Source organism: Pelodiscus sinensis, chromosome 7, assembly GCF_049634645.1.
Source record: "Pelodiscus sinensis isolate JC-2024 chromosome 7, ASM4963464v1, whole genome shotgun sequence".
NCBI lineage: Eukaryota > Metazoa > Chordata > Testudines > Trionychidae > Pelodiscus > Pelodiscus sinensis.
Genome location: NC_134717.1, coordinates 75,145,971 through 75,166,676, shown reverse-complemented (window position 1 = coordinate 75,166,676; position 20,706 = coordinate 75,145,971). Strand labels below are relative to the sequence as shown.

The 20,706-nt window shown below is 43.3% G+C and overlaps 1 protein-coding gene across 4 annotated transcripts in view; it reads right to left on the bottom strand.

The window, feature by feature from the left end:
* ZDBF2 (zinc finger DBF-type containing 2) overlaps positions 1 to 20,706 on the bottom strand; it is a 34,276-nt gene that overhangs the window by 12,905 nt on the left and 665 nt on the right. For 2 of the 4 annotated variants that reach the window (XM_075934335.1, XM_075934336.1), the window contains exons 2-5: positions 14,637 to 14,688; positions 13,570 to 13,621; positions 8,580 to 8,685; positions 7,979 to 8,106 (exon numbers count right to left, since the gene is read on the bottom strand). In XM_075934335.1, coding sequence (XP_075790450.1) covers positions 7,979 to 8,106; positions 8,580 to 8,685; positions 13,570 to 13,621; positions 14,637 to 14,688 — 338 coding nt within the window. Of the gene's footprint in view, positions 1 to 7,978; positions 8,107 to 8,579; positions 8,686 to 13,569; positions 13,622 to 14,636; positions 14,689 to 20,550 lie in introns of those variants that run through there. The other 2 variants (XM_075934337.1, XM_075934338.1) reach the window with 2 other exon arrangements.

Sequence of the window (20,706 nt, the reverse complement as noted above, 5' to 3'; positions counted from 1 at the left end):
AATCTTATCTCAGAAGGGATGGATCTGAACGTAACCTGACTAGAGGGTTGAATTATAAGGCAAGAGACCACCATCAGCAGGAGGTGCCAAATGGTGACCAAGCCTGCTATGCTATTTGCAGCTGCCAGGGGCACACCGAATGCTGAATACACCATTTCACAATTCACAATACTAGAGAAGACTGTGAGGAACTTACTTAAACTAATGGGCATCCAAATGGCAAATGAAGTTCAATTTTGATAAATTCAAAGTAATGCAAATTGGAAAAAATTAACTGCCCACACACAACAAGATTTTAAGTGAAAGTTATTAGCTCACAAGAGAGACCTGAGCATGACTATAGAAAAGTCAATGAAGTGCTTCACTCAACACATAGATGCAGTCACACAGAACTAGAGTGTTAGGATGCAAATGAAACAGGTCTGAGTACAATACAGAAAATATTATAATGCTATTGTATGAATCAATGAGAAAGCCTCATCTAGATCACTGAGACTGGCCATCCCATCACAAAAAGGATATTGGAAAATTCAGTAGGATTCAGTTCAGGGTGATGAGGATGACTGAGGACGTGAAAACCTCAAATTAAGAGCGAATGGAAAAGTTGGGATCATTTACTTTAGAAAGGAAAACTGCCACAGAGCTTAAGAACTAGAGGATAGAAAATGAAAAGGGCAGAAAATTAAAAAATGAAAAATAATGCATATTTATGACAATGCAATTCACTGCCACAAAGACACTAAAGCCAAGACCTTAGAAAGGTTCAAAAGAAGACTGGATATTTGTATGAATATTGAGAATATTCAAAAGTATTATAATTAAATGCAAAGTTTCACTGCTATATTAAAAGATGGTTTGTAGAGTGACCATAATTCAAAACTCATCCTAAGATCCAAAAGCCATTTTCAATTTTTCCTTCTTGCTCATCAGCAACAGCAGCAGCAATACAAGTTCTGCAAGCCCAAGGAGGTGCCAGAAATATCCATGCAACCACATTATTTTCATACTGTGCTTTCATTGTTGGCTATACAAGATGAATGTCTTTACTGGGTTTGTATGCGTGTAACGGACTGGAAATTGGTAAACAATTTTGGTTCATTTCAAGGAATGCATCCACCTCTGATTTTAAAATTTTGAATCTTCTTTTTTTACATAGTCACTTTGAAAACCACAACTGTACTTAAAGAAGTGTACTTATTTTTTTTCCTTCTCTGGGTTTCCACACCAACACCATCTATATATGGGGATGTTTTCTTCCATCGCCACTCAACTACGTTTTCTGTTATTTCTCCCATCCCACTCTTTGTGTCTGCAATGTAATAGTACCTGCTTCTTTCCAGCAAGTACATTTTGTTTCCTAACATTTTCATCAGCATTTTCATCAGCTCAAACACATCTGTTCAAGTGTTACCTTAAAGTTTTTTGCTTATTTTTTTCATGAGCAAATGGGAAGTGCTTTTAAGCTAGAACAAGGACTGGTACTTTTTATTTATGCTGATGTGTGCATGTCCCAATTAATTTGATGGGGACATGCCTGAAAACATGATCGGCCATATCTTCTTTTAAGATCAACTTGACCAATTCCTGACAAGACAATCTGATTCCCCCACCAGCTCTATTCTAGCATTTCATCAGAATGTATTTTTGGAGACATACAACCTTCACTACAAAAGAAATGTGTCTTGAGGAACAGCAGAGAGGTTGGCATCACAATGCTGGCTCTCTGGAATGTAGAAAAGTGAGTGACAAAGTACAGTATCATTGATTTTCTTATACTGTGCCCAACACTGTGGTATCTGAGGATACATCCACTGCACAGCTATTTCGAAATAAGCTATTCCGGAATAATTATTCCAAAATAGCTTATTTTGAAATAGCACATCTACACTGCAGGGAAGCTTCAAAATTAGTCTGAGGCAGGCTTCCCTAATGTAGACGTGCTATCTTGATTTAAAGCCTCAGGAGGCCCTGGGGAAGAATAACTTAGAATGGCCCTGTTGAGGGGCTATTTTGAAATAGCAGTAGCGGACCGTCTACACACACCTCATTTCAAAGTTGCTATTTCAGAATAGGCATTATTCCTTGTAGAATGAGGTTTACAGATTTCGGAATAAGCCGTCCGTTATTTCAAAATTATTTTGAATGGCTATGTAGACACTCACATTGTTATTTCAAAATAATGCTAGTTATCTCAAAATAACAGTGCAGGGTAGACGCACCTTGAGCACCTACTGAACACTAAATCAGGAGCGAAGCCTGCTTTCCTTTCAGCTGACCAGTCTAATAATCTTACACAAGATACCTAATAGTTAAAAGTTGTTACAGCAATTTACACACACACACACACACACACACACACACACACACACACACACACACACACTCCCTTATGAAAGAATGGTACTATACAAAACTTAAACAAATTATGGAAATGCAACCTAGATGGAGCTACCTAGATGAGTGTAAAACTGATTGCACAGAGTTGCCAGAGAAAAGTTATCAATGATTCCCAGTCATATTGGAAGAGCATAATGAACGAGGTATTCCACGAGGAATACCACCTAATTCGATTTAGGGCTTTATTCTGGAATCCTGTTTCACTGCCGCATGTAGACGAGGGCAGTTACTTCGGGCTAGTCAATTTCTAAAATGGCGACCAGTGGGGAACATGCAAATCAAGCCCGGGCTTGATTTGCAATTCCGGTCGCCTTCATTAGTCTCCCTAGATTGATCTAGGGGGCTAGTGTAGATGTACCCTCACTGTAGAAGCTGCAGGCCAGGTAAGAGGCATCTCTCTGCTGGCTGTAATAGCTCTGGGGAGGTTAGACTGCACTGAGAGATGGGTATCTTTCTCCCCGCTCCAGCGGGTCTGTGTTGCTGGGAATAGCTGGAGAAAAACTTTAAGAAGATGACTCTCCCCCAGCTGCAGAAGCTCCATACTAGGGCTAGGTGTGCCTCTTTCTCAGCTGCAGCAGCTCCCTGCTGGAATTAGAAGAGCTCCTCTCCACTAGCTTTGGCAGCTACTTCCCAGGAGGGAGCTAATATGACCGGGGGAGAGGTACACTACCCCAGCCCCAGGCAAGAGCTGCCATGGCCGTGGGAGTGATGCTCCTCCAGCTTCAGCAGGGATCTGCCGTGGCCAGGGAAAGGCATCTCTTTCCGGGCTGCAGCGGCTCTGCATGTGGCAGCCCTAAGCCAATGGGCAGGGCTTAGTAGGCAGCTGTGTGGCCACTTAGCTTAGAGGAACTTTGCCCATTACCCTGAAAGTTCATATATTCAGGTAACACTGACATGCAAAAATTCAGTCTATGTAATTCACAAAGTACCTTTATCATAGTCAACGCGACATATATCTGAACTCTTTCAATACATGCATTAAAAATTTACTGTGATTCTAGTTTGTACACAGTTGATGTGCATGAGGTAAGAGTTTATGAATATCTGTTAGTTTAATATGTTGCTTGCTTTCAATTTATATCACATGCACAGGGTGGATAGATTTAAATCCAGGCAATTTAAATCTTAGATTTAAATCACTATTTAAAATAATCAAGAGAAAATCATTCATTTAACTAGTTTCCCACTGATACTTCTTAAACAGCATTTTACAAAATCTAGGAGGGAATACTTCGTGTAACATTTTAGATAAAAAAAAGTTATTAATTTAGAAAATGAGTGGAAATCATTAGCCAGGCACCATGAAACAGAGTTCCTTCAATTGGTAAGACAACTTTTCACAGCAGTAGCTTCCTCTGCAGTCACAGAGCAAATATTTTCTTTGTTTGGTATTATTCACTCAAGGCTAAGAGTACATAATACTCATTATCTGTTTCAAGCTGCAGATGCAGCAACAGTGTGTTAGGGATGGAATGAACTAAATCACACACACAAACATAACTGCACTTATTAAACTAAATCTTAAATGTTGCATGAACATTTCACATCTGCAATTGTAGCAGTCTCCTGAATTGTCGACTGGTGGCTGTCAAACTTTTTTTTGTTTAATTTTCAAATTTTATTAACTCTAACAGCCAACTCCTCAGAACACTAAATGTACAGTGCTCTTAAAACTTCTACAACTAGCTCTCATCTTTCCCACTCCCACTGTCATTTTGATTTATAGACTGAAATAGAAATATGAGTTTTCCTGTTTTTTCAACTCCCAGTCCACTTCTTAGCCTAAAGTGAATTATACCAAACCAAGAAAATATTCTCTCTGTGACTGCAAAGGAAGCTTCCTTTCAAGGTGTCAAGCTAATGATTTTCCATCAATTCAGGGGAATGACTTTGCTTCAAACATCACCAGTAAACATGTACTGATTAAATGGTTATTGCTCCTGCCCTGAAATTTATTATGACTGGCATAACTAATGAGTGATTTTGAGATGCCTATGCCATGGCAATGTCATCTTCTTCAGAAGTTAGGCATCTAACTTTATATCTGGGGTCAAGAATGTTCATAAGAAAAAGAGGTGGAGTTAATACTTGATCCATTCACTTCTTTATTGCCTGCAGTTCATCTTTCTGATGAAGCATTTTTTCAAGTAATATGTCTTGAAGTACCTTCCAAATTTCCACAACATCAGCAATGCAGCAGCAACTTCTCTGAAGTTTGTTTAAGCCTATGAATATAAGCTTCCGTATACTAAGCATGTCCTCTACATTCCTTGTTAATCCAATGTTCAATACTTTGGATGAGACACTTCCATTTATTTTATCATGATTTGCTTCAGAGTTTTATGAGAATAGACCAATTCTTAACAAAGTGTTCAAAACAATCAACCACAGAATTCCCTCAACCATCTTGAGGGAGAATTATTTTGGATCCTTTTCAGTGAAATTGAAGTAATATAGCTGTTACAGAAGTATTTAGCAATTTCAACAACATTTTATTTTATTTGCAGAGAAGACATATACTAAACTAAGTCTTTAGCTAAAAAATTCACTAAATGGGCACTGGAGCCATATGTTATTAAGGAACATCTTTCCGTTTCTTCTTCTAAGTATTGTCTCATATTTGCAGCACTGTCTGTGACAAAACTGTACACATGACAGTTGAATTTTTGTTCACAATTTATTACAGCTTTCACTGCCACTTCTTTTAATATTCTGTTGTGTGGGCTTTTCCAGATGTAGCTATTGTTTCTGAAAGATACGAAACTCCATTTTCTGTTGTAACAAAGGCATATATTTCCAATTCTGCGAACAGGAGCAGCAAACAGGGAGTTTTGAGAGGGAGTTCTCCAGGTAAAGGAGGAGTAAATACAGGACCCTTTAGGTAAGTGGCTGTCTGTAATGTGTATTTGTGTGTGGGGTGGTTACTTGCTGTGTGCTGAGCTTGTGTTTGGTTGGTTGGCTGGTTTGTTTGAAGGAGTGTGTGCTGTTGCTGGCAGCTGGAATCTGTGAGCTTCTAAAGATTTGAAATCTAGAAGTCTCTGTTAATTGGCTGAGCCTTAGTCAGGTGGTGGTGCTACCAGGCAGGCCAGGGCTTTATAAAGCTGAGAGAGTCAGCGACCAGGGAGCTTGCGAACAGGGAGTCTGGAAGGGGAGTGAGACGGGGCCAAGGTACTCTTGCCAGTCTTTATAGTTTAGTTTAAAGGTTTGAATAAAAATGTCCTGTTTTAACTAGAAACCTTATCGATCAAATTTATTCATAGGAATAATGCAGACAGAAGCCTAGCAGCAGACTGGGGGCTATTCTGTTTATTGCATCAAGTGTAAAATGTATGATTACCTGCCCTGTGGGCAGGTGGTGTATGTGTGCACCTGTTGAAAGGAGCTCCTGACCCTCAGAGACCGAGTTCAGGCTTTGGAGGCCAGGGTGGCTGAACTGGAGGTGCTAAGGGAGGCAGAGAGCTATGCTGATGAGACTTTCCGGGACACTGTAGTACTGTCCCATCTCCAGTCTGAGAGCCCCAGTGCTCTTAAGGAAGATGAAAGTATCAAGGGAACAGAACATTCAATGGGAGCAGAGGGAAACCATCCCGTAGTTGGGACCCTCTTTCCAAAGGAAGTTGCGGTATCCTCTCGCACTGAGGATACCTCCGAGGGGAGGGAACGCCAGTTGTTAGGAAGAGGCAGGTGTTAGTAGTGGGTGATTTGATTGTTAGAAACATAGATAGTTGGGTCTGATGACCAGGAGAACTGTATGGTCACTTGCCTGCCTGGTGCGAAGGTTGCAGATCTCTCGAGGCATCTAGATAGACTTATGTGTAGTGCTGGGGAGGAGCCGGTGGTCGTGGTACATGTAGGTACCAATGACGTAGGGAAGGGTAGGAGAGATGTCCTGGAGGCCAAATTTAGGTTGCTAGGAAAGAGACTGAAATCCAGGACCTCTATGGTGGCATTCTCGGAAATGCTTCCAATTCCACGCGCAGGGCCAGGTAGGCAGGCAGGGCTTCGGAGTCTCAATGTGTGGATGGGACGATGGTGCAGGAAGGAGGGGTTTAGATTTATTAAGAACTGGGGATACCTTTGGGAGAGGGGGAGCCTATACAGGAAGGATGGGCTCAACCTAAACCAGGGTGGAACCAGACTGCTGGCACTAAACATTAATAAGGCCGTAGAGCAGTTTTTAAAATAAGAGGTGGGGGAAAGCCGATTGGTGCGGAGATGCACATAATTAGATGGGAGACTTCTCTTAGAGGAGAATCTACTGATAGAGATTCTCTAGGCTGTAGTCAGAAAGAGAGGAGGAGAGAGGACAAACAAGGGGCCAGAGCAGACAAACAACCGCATACAAAGGAATCCAATGCATCAGGGAAGAGCAGACAAATAAACAGTGGCAATTTTTTAAAGTGCTTCTACACAAATGCTAGAAATCTGACTAATAAAATGGGTGAACTAGAGTACCTCGTATTAAATGAGGAGATTGACATAATAGGCATAATTGAAACCTGGTGGAATGAGGAAAATCTGTGGGACACAATCATACCGGAATATAAAATATATCAGAAGGATAGAGCAGGCCGTGTGGGTGGCGGAGTGGCACTGTATGTGAAAGATAATGTAGAATCAAATGAAATAAAAATCTCAAATGAATCAACATGTTCAATAGAATCACTATGGATAGTAATTCCATGCTCCAATAATAAGAATTTAGCAGTAGGGATATATCACTGACCAGGACAGTGATACTGATATTGAAATGCAAAGGGAAATTAGAGAGGCTACCAAAATAAAAAACTCTATAATAATGGGGGGTTTTAATTATCCCCATATTGACTGGGTACATGTCACCTCAGGAAGAGAAGTAGAGATAAAATTTCTTAATGGCTTAAATGACTGCTTCTTGGAGCAGCTGGTACAGGAACCCACAAGGGGAGAGGCAATTCTCGATTTAGTTCTGAGTGGAGTGCAGGATCAGGTCCAGGAGATAACTATTATAGGACCGCTTGAGAATAGTGACCATAATATAATAACATTATATTATAATATTATATTATATTATAATTAACAAGAACACCTCAGCAGTCCAGCACTGTGGCATTTAATTTCAAAAAGGAGAATTACACAAAAATGAGGTTAGCTAAACAGAAATTAAACGGCACAGTGACTAGAGCCAAATCCCTGGAAGCTGAATGGAAACTTTTTAAAGACACCATAACAGAGGCCCAACTTAACTGTATACCCCAAATTAAAAAACATAGTATGAGACCTAAAAAAAGAGTTATTGTGGCTTAACCACCATGTAAAAGAAGCAGTGAGGGACAAAAAGGCATCTTTCAAGAAGTGGAAGTCTAATCCTAGTGAGATAAATAGAAAGGAACATAAACACTGTCAAATCAAGTGTAAAAATGTAATAAGAAAAGGAAAAAAAGATTGAGAAACAGCTAGCCAAAAACTCAAAAAGCAATAGCAAAATGTTTTTTAAGTACATTAGAAGCAGGAAGCCTGCTAAAAAACCAGTGGGTCCCCTAGACGATTGAGATATAAAAAGGAGCAATCAAGGACGATAAAGCCATTGTGTATATTATACCTGTTATCATGGTATCTGTGGGGATGATGTTGCAGAACATCTTGCAGGAAACGCTCCATCAGGCTAGTGGTACCTGTGCGATTCCTGCAGTTCATGGTGAAACGTCTGTGCTGGGAACTGAAAACATGCTGAAAAGACAGAAAACAGATCACTAGTTTGTTACCCTGACTGACACAGGGACCTATCCAGGCAGGTTGCTTTCATTTTCTAAGTTCCAAATTCTCCATGTTGCAATGACAAATACTGAAAAACAATTTTTCCTACTATTCTAGTCTTTAAGGACTTCCTCTATTCAGGAAGGTACTTCAGTATGTACCTAATTTAGTACTAGGCCTGCGTTAAAGCATCTTAATGAACTGAAGCATAATTAAGAGCTTCCAGCACTGTGTGTAAGTTTAACAGCATCTGTTGTGCTTTGTAAACAGTCTCTACAAATGAGGATGGGAAAAATAACTTCTTGAATTTCTGATGTTCAGGAAATAATAAACCCAACAGGGGGACACCTCTATATTATCTATAGCCCAACACAAAAGCAGATGAAGACAAAACAGATTCCTGTTTTTGATTATCACTGATCCACAAGACAACAAACACGTCTTACCTGTTCAAGATTGCTGTAGTGTACATGGCAGCAGTTGCAATAGCCTTGTCTGTTTTGTACATTGGATAGCCCAGGTCCAGCCTGCTCTGTCACTTGTATCCCAGCACTGACCAGAGAAAAGTTTACTGATATTACTAGTAGTTTTCAGTGAAAAAAATCAGACTTATAAATACAGTATATTTCAGGTGTTTAACCAAACATTAAGACTTATTCTATTAAACATTTTTTTCATAGCCAAGCATAATCATGGTGTTGAGTTTAAAATTCCATGTTGCGGAAGTATCAGAATTTTTCCAGAATACCATATGCAAACCTTAAAAAAAAAAAAAAAAGCCAGTCATGCAATGCAACAGTTCACCAAGCTCGGTCAAGCCCTCGTGTTATTACACACAAAATTAAAAATAATCTTTCTTCCTTCAGAATACTGCAAGGAAGTTCTACAAAAAGTTTGCGGGTGCTACAGAAATTACCATCAGAAAGCACTCTTTCTGCCTTGAAGAACCTGTAGAACAGTGCAGATTACTGAGGGACCTGCAGCAGATTACAGCAAATATACAGCCATAATCTCACTATTTATATATGGTATCGGACAGATATGGTAATATCAAAAGACAATGGGAGAGGAAACCATCACCCAAAAATAACTATGTAAGTGCTGACTGATGCCAGATCACAAAAGATTTTTTTTAAATAAAAACTTTTTAAATGAAGCAAATTAAACCAACTCCTGAATATTTTCCATCATATACATGTCAAGAAAGTTGATATGATTTAGATGTATATGTCAAAATGACTGCCATGCAGTGGGAAGTGAAAACCATACTTCTGCTGAAGAGTAGGAACACTATTGAGGAGAAAAAAGCCAAATGAATGCACAAGATGTAGCTGTGTGGGAGCATGAAAAAATGAAGAAACCACTAGTTTAAAATTAATTCTGTTCTGAATACCAATCTTGCTATTGCAGTTTGTGAATATTTGCAGTTTATTTTTAATCTGAAGTGCTAACCAACATCTTCTAAAGACTTCCAAGAAAGATCAGGAGAAAAGGAACAGAAGGGGATAAAATGTGGACAGAAGGGGAGAATGAAGAGAAAGGGTGATGAAGAGGAAAGGACAGTGTCCACTAGACAATCTCTAATAAGAGAGAGAGAAATCAAGGGATAACAGAAGTGGGGAAAGATACATTTTCAGAGAAGACTGAAATGAGATGGAGAATGATGAAGAAAGACAATATCTGAACTCTGGTGCAGCTAGCAGCTGCAGAAAAGGGGTTTTGACAATGACAGTGGCAAAAATGTGTGGCAAGACATGAAGACAACCGGTTCAGAGGAGAAGAAGACAACATGGACCCATAACACAGGCTTTAGTCAGCTCTTGAAGGATTTTAAATAAAAGAAAGACACTCTTGAATTGAATTGTACAATAAATAGGAAACCAACAGAGTTATTTAAGGAGTATAAGGAAACAATGTAAGAATGGCCATACTAGGTCAGATCAATGGCCCATCTAGCTTAGTATGATGTCCTCTGATTGGCCAGTGTCAGACAGAACAAACAGTACAGGCAATTTTGAGTGGCCCATCCTCTGTTATCTAGTCACGATTTCTGGCTGGGAGATGTTGTGAAGGCCAAAAGTGTAACTTGTGTGAGGAAATATTTTATTTTGCTGTAAATCTCCTGCCTTGAAACGTCATTGGGTGACCCAATTCACTATTAAGTTTTTCCATACCATTCATGATTTTATAGACTAGTATTGTATCTCCACTTCGCTATCTCCTTTTCTAAGATGAAACGTCTCAGTCTTTTTAATCTCCCTTAATATGGAAGCTGTTCCCTGCACCTAATCATCTTTGTTGTCTTTCTCTACATCTTTTTAAAGATGAAGTACCCTGAACTGCACTTAAGATGTGGGCATACCATGAATTTATACAGTGGCATGCTATTTCTGACTCAGTGTTTCTGAAAGTGTGCCATGAAATCACTTTGAGAAACACATTAACTGGCCACCCCCGTTTGTTTATTTACGGGCGCCATGGCCTCGGAACCTCATGACTCCCATTGGCTCTGTTTTGTCCTTTGCAGCCATGGAGAACGGGCTGAGCCATCACTTCCCATGGCTCCCCTTGGATGCAAAGGACAAATTACTGTTTAATTTACTAATCTGTCCTAAAAAACCATCTATTGACACCTCATCCTGGGACAGTTTCATGGATAGCTCACCTAAAAGGAATGGTTTAAATATAGGGATCTCCTCCACATCCTCTATCATGAAAGACCAGTGCAAAGAAATCATTTAGCTTCTCTGCAGTAGGTTCACCTTCCTTGAGTGCTCCTTTAGCACCTCCTCCAGTAAACCCCATTGATTGTTTGGCAGACTCCCAGCTTCTCATGCACTTACTTTTTGGTTATGTCTGTACTAGCATCAAAAAAAAAAATTCTCATTCAAAGATGTTAAGTCCCCCTCCCCCAAAAGACAAAAGTTTAAATAGCACATTGTTAATGTCTGATTTGTGTCCATTTATTCTTTTGCGTTGACACAGTCTAGTTTCTCTGATGTACATAGCAGAGGAGCATTGTTGACACATGACGGCATATATACAGGCAGTCCCCGACTTATGCGGATCCGACTTACGAATGGGGCTTTTCTCGCCCCGGAGCTCAGGAGCTCACGGGCGGCAAGTCGCCACCCGTGTCCTCCAGGGCGAGAAAAGCTTCTCCCGGTCTCCCTGGTCTGCTGGGGGGGGGGGGGTCCAGCAAAGCCGCTGGACCCCTCCAGCAGACCAGGGACACCCGAGCAAAGCCACCGCCTGGGCGGCTTTGCTCGGGTGTCCCATGTCTGCTGGGGGGGTCCAGCGGCTTTTCTGGACCCCCCCAGCAGACCAGGGGGACATGAGCAAAGCCGCCCAGGCAGCGGGACCCCCACCGCCTGGGCGGCTTTGCTCGGGTCTCCCTGGTCTGCTGGGGGGGGAGGGGGCGCAGCTAGTGCGCCCCCCCCCCCCCCCAGCAGACCAGGCTTTTGTTTCGGGGCGCCTCGGGTAGAGCAGCTGGGGTGCTGCCGGGTTGGTCCTGTGGGAACCTACCGGGCAGCGCCCCTGCTGTTCTGTCCCAGGCTCCAGATTCAGCAGCTGTTGAAACTGATCAGGCTGATTCCAGGAAGCTGGGGGCAGAGCAACTCTGCCTCCAGCTTCCTGTAGTCAGCCCCTGGTCAGTTTCAGTGGCAGCAGCTGAATCTGGAGCCAGTTCCGACTTACATACAAATTCAACTTAAGAACAAACCTATAGTCCCTATCTTGTACGTAACCTGGGGACTGCCTGTATTCCATTAGTAGATGTGCATGTCAATGAGCCTTTGATAGTATAGATCAGGGGTGGGCACTAATTTTTGAAGGGAAGGCCACTTCACGAATTTCAGAGGTGGTTGTGGGCTGCCCCAGAAGGGGCGGGGTCTCAGGCAGGAGGGGCAGGCCCAGGAGACTTTGCATATTCCCCTGCCCACAGACTTTGATTGGCCTGGGGGTGGGTGAGCGTGTGAAGTTTTAGCCCCCTGCCCTGACAGGGGTGCACAGCGCCTAAAGAGAACCGTCAGCTGTTTTGAACAGCTGGTGGTTCTCTAGATGCTGTACACTGCTGGCAGGGGGAGTAGATTTTGCACACTCCCTAGTTCCCAATTGGCCTTGGCGGCAGGAGAGTGGCAGGGTGGCCCTGGGCTGGATCAATCAGCTTGGCGGGCCAGATCTGGCCCACGGAAGCTTTCTTGCCCATCCTGGTATAGATGATGTGGTTAGGTTCTATGTTGGTATCACTAGAATAGATGTTTAGACAGAGCTGGCAACAGGGTTGTAGTAAGTTGAGGGTCAGTAACATAAAATCAGCAGGCCTGAAATCTATTGAGCAAGACTTTGGCTCAGTGAAACTGCAGGCAGGAAAAAGGCTTGGCTAAAGAGAAATCGTATAAGCCAGGTCAAGCATAAAGTACCAAGTACAGGTGCCAAGCACAGGCAGTAAGCACATTCCAGGGGAGCTGTAACAGAATGCCTTGATAAGAAATGTCTTTGTACCAACCATCTCCCCATAAATAATGTACATACTGACTTTGGTTCAGGACCAAGTCGAAGTTGACAGCATGATAGATAGTAAGTTGACAGCATGAAGAATAGTAAGTAAGCCCCCTTCTCCGAGGTAAAGGGTGGTAACCAGGTAACAGAGGGTGGCTACCTAATATGTCAGTGATGTGTGGCTTGTTTGTACATGTGTAAAAAGTGCACTTCAAAGGGTGATTGCTGGCTGACCATAGGGGGGCACTGTATGGCGCTTAATGTATGTTAGCACGTTGTCATGGCTTACATAAGGTGTAGTGATGCAGCAGCAATTCTGTTTTGTGGTCTCTGGGGGCTCTCTTGGGAGTCTGTCATGTTAACAAATGTGAGTAGTTAGATAGGGGAACAAACACATGCACGCACGCAGTCGAAAGTTTATCACCATCGATGGAGCAGAGGACCTATCAGGAACCTATCAGGATGAACTCTGAAATCTGACTAATGACAAGGGTTTGTTGCAGGGTTAGATTCCTGGATTAGTGTTTCCATTGTGGGATGTGAAAATCATACACTATGAGTGACAGCATACAAAAACCTGTGGGGGAGCACCTTAGCCTCCCTGGACACACAATTTTGGATGTTCAAGTAGCTGTTCTCAGGCAAAAAAAAAAACCCTTTAAAAACAGACTGAGGCTTGAAACTGCTGAGCTGCATTCATATGCAAATTTGATATCCTAAACCAATGCCACTTTATTTACCTGAAGGGTCCACAGCTCCCATTAGCTGGAAACGGTGAACTGTAGCCAATGGGAGCCATGGCTATGGACCCTTGAGATAAACAAAGTGACACAGACTTTTCAGTTACAGTTAACTGGTAGGGGCTGTAGCAGCCCCCCCATCCACCGTGCTCCTGTCCACCCACCTCTCTCATGCTAATTATAGCATATGACTCACCTGCTACTGCTTTCCTGTTGTAGGGAGGTTTCAATACCTCGTCTTTCTGTACCTATTTAAAAAAAAAAAGAAAAAAAAAAGAAAAGATAGAAAACCAGGAAGAAGACATCAAAACTGGCCACTGTTACCTCTGCAGCTAGCTGTTCCCACTAAGTTATCAATGTCAAAAATAATATATTTTATAGGAGGACACAAGTAAAATTGATTAAATTTAGGAAAATTTGCATTTATATAAAATCAGTTACTCCCAAAGAGTTGTATACATCATAAGCCTTATCTTTTTACATTTAACATCATTAGGATTCTTTTCTGTTCAGTTAACTGGAATCAAGGTTAGGTCCTATGTTGAAATCACTTCACCTGATACCATAATGTAGGCCTCGAGGGTAAAATGCAACTTTTTAACAATTCAACTGTACATACAAGGGGGCTGAATTCATAATTTAAAACAGGTGGGAAACTTCTGGCCCATGCTTACTTTCATCCGGACCATGGCAAATCTCCACCCTATGGGCCAGAAGCCCTGGTAAGTTTCTGAGACCTCTAGGCAAAGGGGAGCTCAGGGAAGTTCCACCTGCCCTAAGACCTGGCTCCACAGCTCCAGTTACCTGGGAACCACAGTCAGTGGAAGCTGTGGGGCAAAAGCCCAGGTGCACCACACAGAGCTGGCTGGCCCCTCCACCTAGGGGCCAAACATGGCATCTGTTTCCAGATGCAGCACGGGGCCAGAGCAGGCAGGGACAGGCATTTCTGGCTCCCTCTGAGCTGTTATACCCACTCTCTCCCTCCTCCCCCAGGACAGGAGTCGTAAGTGCCAGCTTGCCCTGCTGTGGGGGGAACTCCACATCCTCCTGCGGGGCTGTGTTTGACCCACAATTGATTTTTTTTCTGTGGGTCAGTAGCCCCTGATAGGAAGAAGGTTCTATCCTTAATGTCTAGGATTCTATGAATTTAGAACACCAGTAACTCATCTCAAACAAGGGGAATTGACAGATTTTTACAGTTAAAATAGACACTTTTTGTTTTTTGCATGTTAGTATTTTTGTTTTAATAATTCAGTTGCTTACCTTGTGCTGAAGAAGCAGAGGCTTCATCAGTTGGCTTGCTCCTGTCAAACATCTGTAAACCAAATATAAAAACCATTGAAAACAGATATGAAAAACATGTCTTGGCTTTTACCCCATCCTTGGTATCAGCACGGCTGAGACCCAAGAAAATGGCATCACCGTAAAAACAAAATACTGTTTCAGATTAGGGATGTCAACAGGTAGGCAACTAGACAATTAACCAATAAACATAGGCTTATGTTGTCGACAACTCGCATTTCCCTCCCCCCTTGTAGCCTTTGTATGAGAACCAGCAAGGGGGGAAGCAGGAGCAGGTGCTGGGGGGAGATGACTTAAAAGCTGGTTCCCTCAAGCACCAGCTCGCAATGTCACCTCCCTCCCTCCCCGTGCTTCTGTCTCTAATAGAGGCAGCAGTGAGAGTGAGAGGGGGGCAGAGGAGGCTGCTGCAAAGTAGCACCTGTCCACGGGTGGGGGGGGGCTCAGCTCCCCGCAGACAGATGTTGGGGGAGCTCAGAATCACCCACAGACAGGGGCTGTTTCGTGGTAGCAGTCCCTGTCCGCAGGAGGTCTGAGCTTCCCGCAGACAGCAGCTGCTCCACATCTCCCAGAACAGCCTCTGTCCACAGCAAGCCTGGGCATGCCATGGGCAGAGGCTGCTTCATGGTAGCAGCCCCTGTTTGCAGGGGGCCCAGGCTCGCCACAGACAGAGGCTTTTCCATGGAAGACAGAGCAGCCTCTGTCCACAGGGAGCTCAGACTCCAGTGGACAAGGGCTGCTACCACCCCATGCTGCTGCCTCTGTATCAGAGGCAACAGCATGGGGTGGCAGGGGGCTCCTTGGGAGTGGAGCCAGAGCGTACTGGCTGCTGGCCCCACCCCCGAGGACTACAGAATAGTCAAGTAACCAATAAGAATTAATGTGGTTACTCAATTATTCTATTACTTGATAGTTAACATCCCTATTTCAGATAAGGATTATAATTTAATCTCAATGGAATCTTCATGATCAAAACTAATTACTGTTTCTAGGTTATTCTATAAATGCCACATACTATCCATTATCAAGGGCCCAATCACTATATGAAGACTTCCGAACCAGCCCCAACCTACAAAGTTGCAGGTGCAAGCTTTGCATGCAGCAGGCCAGTTTATTCAGAAGAAAATTATCTGCCAGCAAAGCAAAAAAACACCCCCAAAATCTAGTGCTTCGGTCATTGTGACTGTGCACTGTCACTTCTTTTGAGTGTCTATTGTTGGCTGGGCACAAATCCACACACTCTCACTTTTCGTGGTGCCCCCGGTTGGCTTGTTAGGCAGCTCAGCTTTCTGTGGGTAAATCACACAATCAAATGCATGAATGAACAAGCCCCTACCAGGATAAAAGGTCCAACATGGCCTGTTCCTGTGCCTTTGGTCTCTGGACTCAGTTCTCAGCCTCCTCTGGGACAGCTTTACATTTGTCCCTGGCCTGTTATAGAGAAGTGCCCTTAGGGCATCTTCCCTGGAAACGCTTTTTAAGTCCTGCTTTTAAATGAAACTTTGACTACTTTGCTTGCGGGCATGGAGGGACCTTAGGTCTATACATTACTCTGAGTCCTGACCCAGGGTCTCTATATACAGCAGCTATACATTCCTGTAATAGTTGCTACTGCTACTACCTGGGCCACTTCCTGTGTAGCCCCTTCATACACCTGAACCCACTGCCCTGCACCCCTCATACTCTCACAGCCTCATACTCCTGCACCCCACATCCCCAGTCCCCTACCATAAAATTCCTGCATCCCACACATACCCCAACCCCGTGCAGTGAGCCCAACATACACCCCTGCTCTGAACCCCTCGTACACTTCAACCCAGACTTCTGTACCCCCACATCCCCAGTTTCCTGCCATAACACTCATGTACCCCACACACCCCAACTTTGTGTCCTGAGCCCACCATGCTCCTGAACCCCCTTCCCTGAGCCCCTCATATACCCCGACCCAACCCCCTACCATAAGACGAACAGAAGACAGCCTGAATGTGTGCATGAAGATGGATTTGACCAGTTATGATGTAAACTTCAAAGAAATGGGCAAAGAGATGCAGCAGCAGAAGTCTGTGACTACAATATTTTGTTTATGCTATTATTAATCATTATGTCAATTATCAATAATATTAAGTTGTATATTTTCAGTCATGCACATGAGTATTCTTATACAGCTTTGTTGACCGCTTTTTCTGAATTTTGATGTAGTTTGGCTCTTTGGTGTGAAAATGTTGCCGATCCATGATCTATACAGATAGTCAAGCTTGACTCTTACAGCTTATACTTTAAGAATTTAGGTGTATTCTTACAAGCGTATAAAAACAGACTGTGATTTTGATTCTATCTGTATAAGATGGTCTAAAACCTTGTTCTTGAACTAAGGCTTTTGTTTAAGCAGCAAGGGCAGCCATAAGCTGGGAACACCACTGCTGGCACACTCCAAACCAATAATATTGAAATAAAGCAGATAAAGGGAAGCACCTTGAAGATTTGGTTTTCTATCTGGCAAGGACTTACTTATCAATAACAAAAAATTAAAAAACAACAATGGTTCTGTGGCACCTTAGGGCTTGTCTACACTAGGGAGTTATTTCAAAATAATAAGTCTTGAAATTACAATTTCAAAATAGCACTATTCCTCTTCACAAGCAGAAGTTACTATTTTGAAATAACAAGCCCTTTATTTTGAAATAACAGGCTTGGTAGAGTGGACACTAACCTTGTTATTTTGAAATAACTTCATAGTGTAGACATGCCCTTAGAGACTAACAAAAATATATAAACAGTATCATGAGCTTTTGTGGGCACAACCTACTTTTTCAGATGACACTCATGATACTATTTATATATTGTTGTAAGTCTCTACGGTGCTACAGGACCATTGTTGTTTTTTAAAGTTGTTTTTAGTTACAGACTAACACAGCTCCCCTTCTGAGACCTTCAGTTGGAACTGTGAAATCTGCATTTCTTTATTGCTTTGTTATTGTTTACCTGTATGATTCTGTCTGTTTTTTTTATTGTTTCTGTCTCCTGTATAATTAATTTTGCTGGGTGTAAGCCAATTAAGATGGTGGGATATAATTGGTTAGATAATCATGTTACACTATGTTAGGATTGGTTAAATTTCAGTAGAATGATTGGTTAAGATATACCTGAAAAAATTACTATACCTATTAGCAGGGCTTAACAAACAACGGCAAAATCTGTTCGCCATTGGCTTTGATAAGTATAGAATCAAGCCCAAATATTGTCTTCAAACTAGGGATGTTAAAATGTGTTTATTTGAGTAAACATGTATCTGCTGATATTTTCAGTGGACACATTTTTACACGCTGTGGGGGAGCCCATACTTGGGGGCGACTGACCCCCATTCTCCCACACCTCTGCCTCTGTATCAGAGGTGGGGGAGGGAGGGCAGTCAGCTCAGCAGGGGCCAGTATGTGCAAGGAGCCAGAGCAGCCTCTGTCTGTGGGGAGCTTGGAGTCCCTGTGGACAGGGGCTGCTGCCACCTTGTGCTGCTGCCTCTGAAGCATGAGGAAGTAGCAGCATGAGGTGGCAGGGGGTTCTCCAGTAGTGGGGCCAGGAGCTAGAGTACACACTGGTTGCTGACCCAACCCCAGGGAAGTATTTTAGTAACTGTATAACCGTTAAAAGTTCTTGTGGTTACTAAAAAACACATCATCTAATATCCCTAGTGGAAAACCATCATTGGAGGTTTTCAAGAACTGGTTTGACAACCAATATCAATGATGAGCTAGATCCCTCCGTGGTTCAGGAGGGAAATTAGTGATCAACATTACCCAAAAGAGCCATAGTAGTGTGAATTGTTTACTTTGTGTGTGTGCGCGCGTGCACACACACACACATTATTAACCAATCAGGAATAATATATATCATTCCTGATTGGTTAATAATTATATCACAGTTTTAATATCATATGCTGCCAAGAGCCACAGGAGATGCATTAAAGAGTCACTTGTGACTAAGCCTCAATGTATCACTAATCCAGGTCTGACTCAGAGGGCTCAAATGAAAGGTCTCTGAAGGCCCCTTCCATTTTTATATTTAAATGAAAGCTGGTGTTCCAGTTAGGACACCACAGAACTACCTCCCTTGATCCTCCAGATGAGGAAACATATTGTATAGGAAATCAAGAAAAAAAGGAGGAAAAATCTCCACTAGAAGAGACCCATCATCTTCCAACAGTATTATAGGTTGAACCTCTAGTCCAACACACTCTGGTCTGGCAACACCCATGGTCTGGCATGAGTTTAGTTAGCCAGATGTCCACTTACCATGGATGTGACCAAGTTTCCTATGGTCCCAAAATGCTTGTTTACAACCAGTCCTGGCTCTCAGTGTTCCGTTGTGTTAGTTAGAAGACATTTAGGGGTAAATTAGAGCTAACAGTCCAATAAGTAGTGGAAGTGCTGGCAAAGCTGCCAGACCATACTGACCTCTCATGGTTCAGCAAAATCTCTGGCTCAACACCAGACAGTCCCAAGAGTATCAGACTACAGAGGTTCAATCTGTACTACTACCATTATTATTTGTATTATTGTAGTTCCTAGGAGCCCCCAATCATAGACCAGACTCCATTCTGGCCCATACACTGGGGGGAGGGGAGTGCATAGAGTGCAAAGGCACCTCCCCATGGTCCTCCAAGTAAACATGAGGCTGGGGTGGCACGTTGCCCCAGCCTCTCTACTCCATGCTCCAGCCAAAGTAGCACATTTCTCCAGCCTCCTTCCCCCATGTTACAGTGGACTTGGGGAGCGCTGGGACCTATTCCCCCACCCCCAGTAGCAAGGCCAGGGTGAGGGGGCAGAACAGCTACCAGCCCCTCCCATGGCTCACACCCCCACAGAAATTCCTACATATGGGCTTGCCATTGTTCTAATTGCTACAGAAAATGGAATGGAGACAGTCCCTGTTCCAAAGTTTACAGATTAAGCAATAATTTTTTTTACACCAAGGGTAGGCAATATTTTTTGTGGGAGGGCACTCCAAGAATTTGGTAAGTGGTCACAGGCCACACTTTTCTATTATACTAATGGAGGGGGTGAAGAGTCTGGAATGGTGTTTAGGTGCAGGAGAGAACTCCCAACAGAGATTGGGAAGTAGGAGGTTGTACAGAAGCTGAGAGGAAAGGAGGAGATTCTGACCTGGGGCAGTGATGTGAGTGGGGTCAGGTATCGGACAGAGTTGGGTGCAAGAGGGAGTTCTGACCTCGGACAGGGGCTGGGGTGCACGTGTGAGTGCCAGGTGCAAGCTCTGGCTGGGAGACACCAGCCTAGGCAGCTTGGTGGTGCAGCACAGTACTCAAGCAGTCAGGTTGTCTGCATGCCCATGGTAGCTTCATGCTATTCAAAGCTTCCAGCTGGCACATCTCTGCACGTCCCTTGGTGGCAGGGGGCTTCTGGCCACTGGGAACTGCAAGTATGGTGCTGGAGGCAAAGATAGTGTGCAGAGATTTGTTGCCCTATTCCCCCTACACACACCTGCTAGCAACAGCCACTCACAGCTCTCCCAAGAGTGGCATGACTGGGGCTGCAGCAGGAAGGCAGGTGGACTGCCTGACCACCCAGCTGGGCCATGGGACATTTTCCTACAATCCCAGTACAGAGTCATGCTGGGCTAGAGGAAAATATTTAATGTCCTGGATTCGGTCCAAGGGCCATATTTTGCCCAACTCAGATTTACACAATCATGTGGTTCCCAAGAGAGGCTATCCAGTAGTGCTTAACGATTTTGGCAGAAATCTGCTGCTGGTCAAGTCTCTCTCTTTCTTGTTCACACCACATTCCACACATCATCTTTTAGATCCCTCAACTAGCTACCTATTTAGCCATGCAGCTAAAATGTAATTCTATGCAAAGTAACGTGCCTCAGTGCTCTCCGCCAGTCCCCCTTTCTGCAACCAAGGTACCACTGGTGCAAAGGTGCTGGGGCACGAGTATCGTCTCTCACGCCGAATCCAAGGCCGGAATGCTTTAGTTGACAACACTCACTGGAACACGCAAGCGAAAGGGTGCGACTGGCC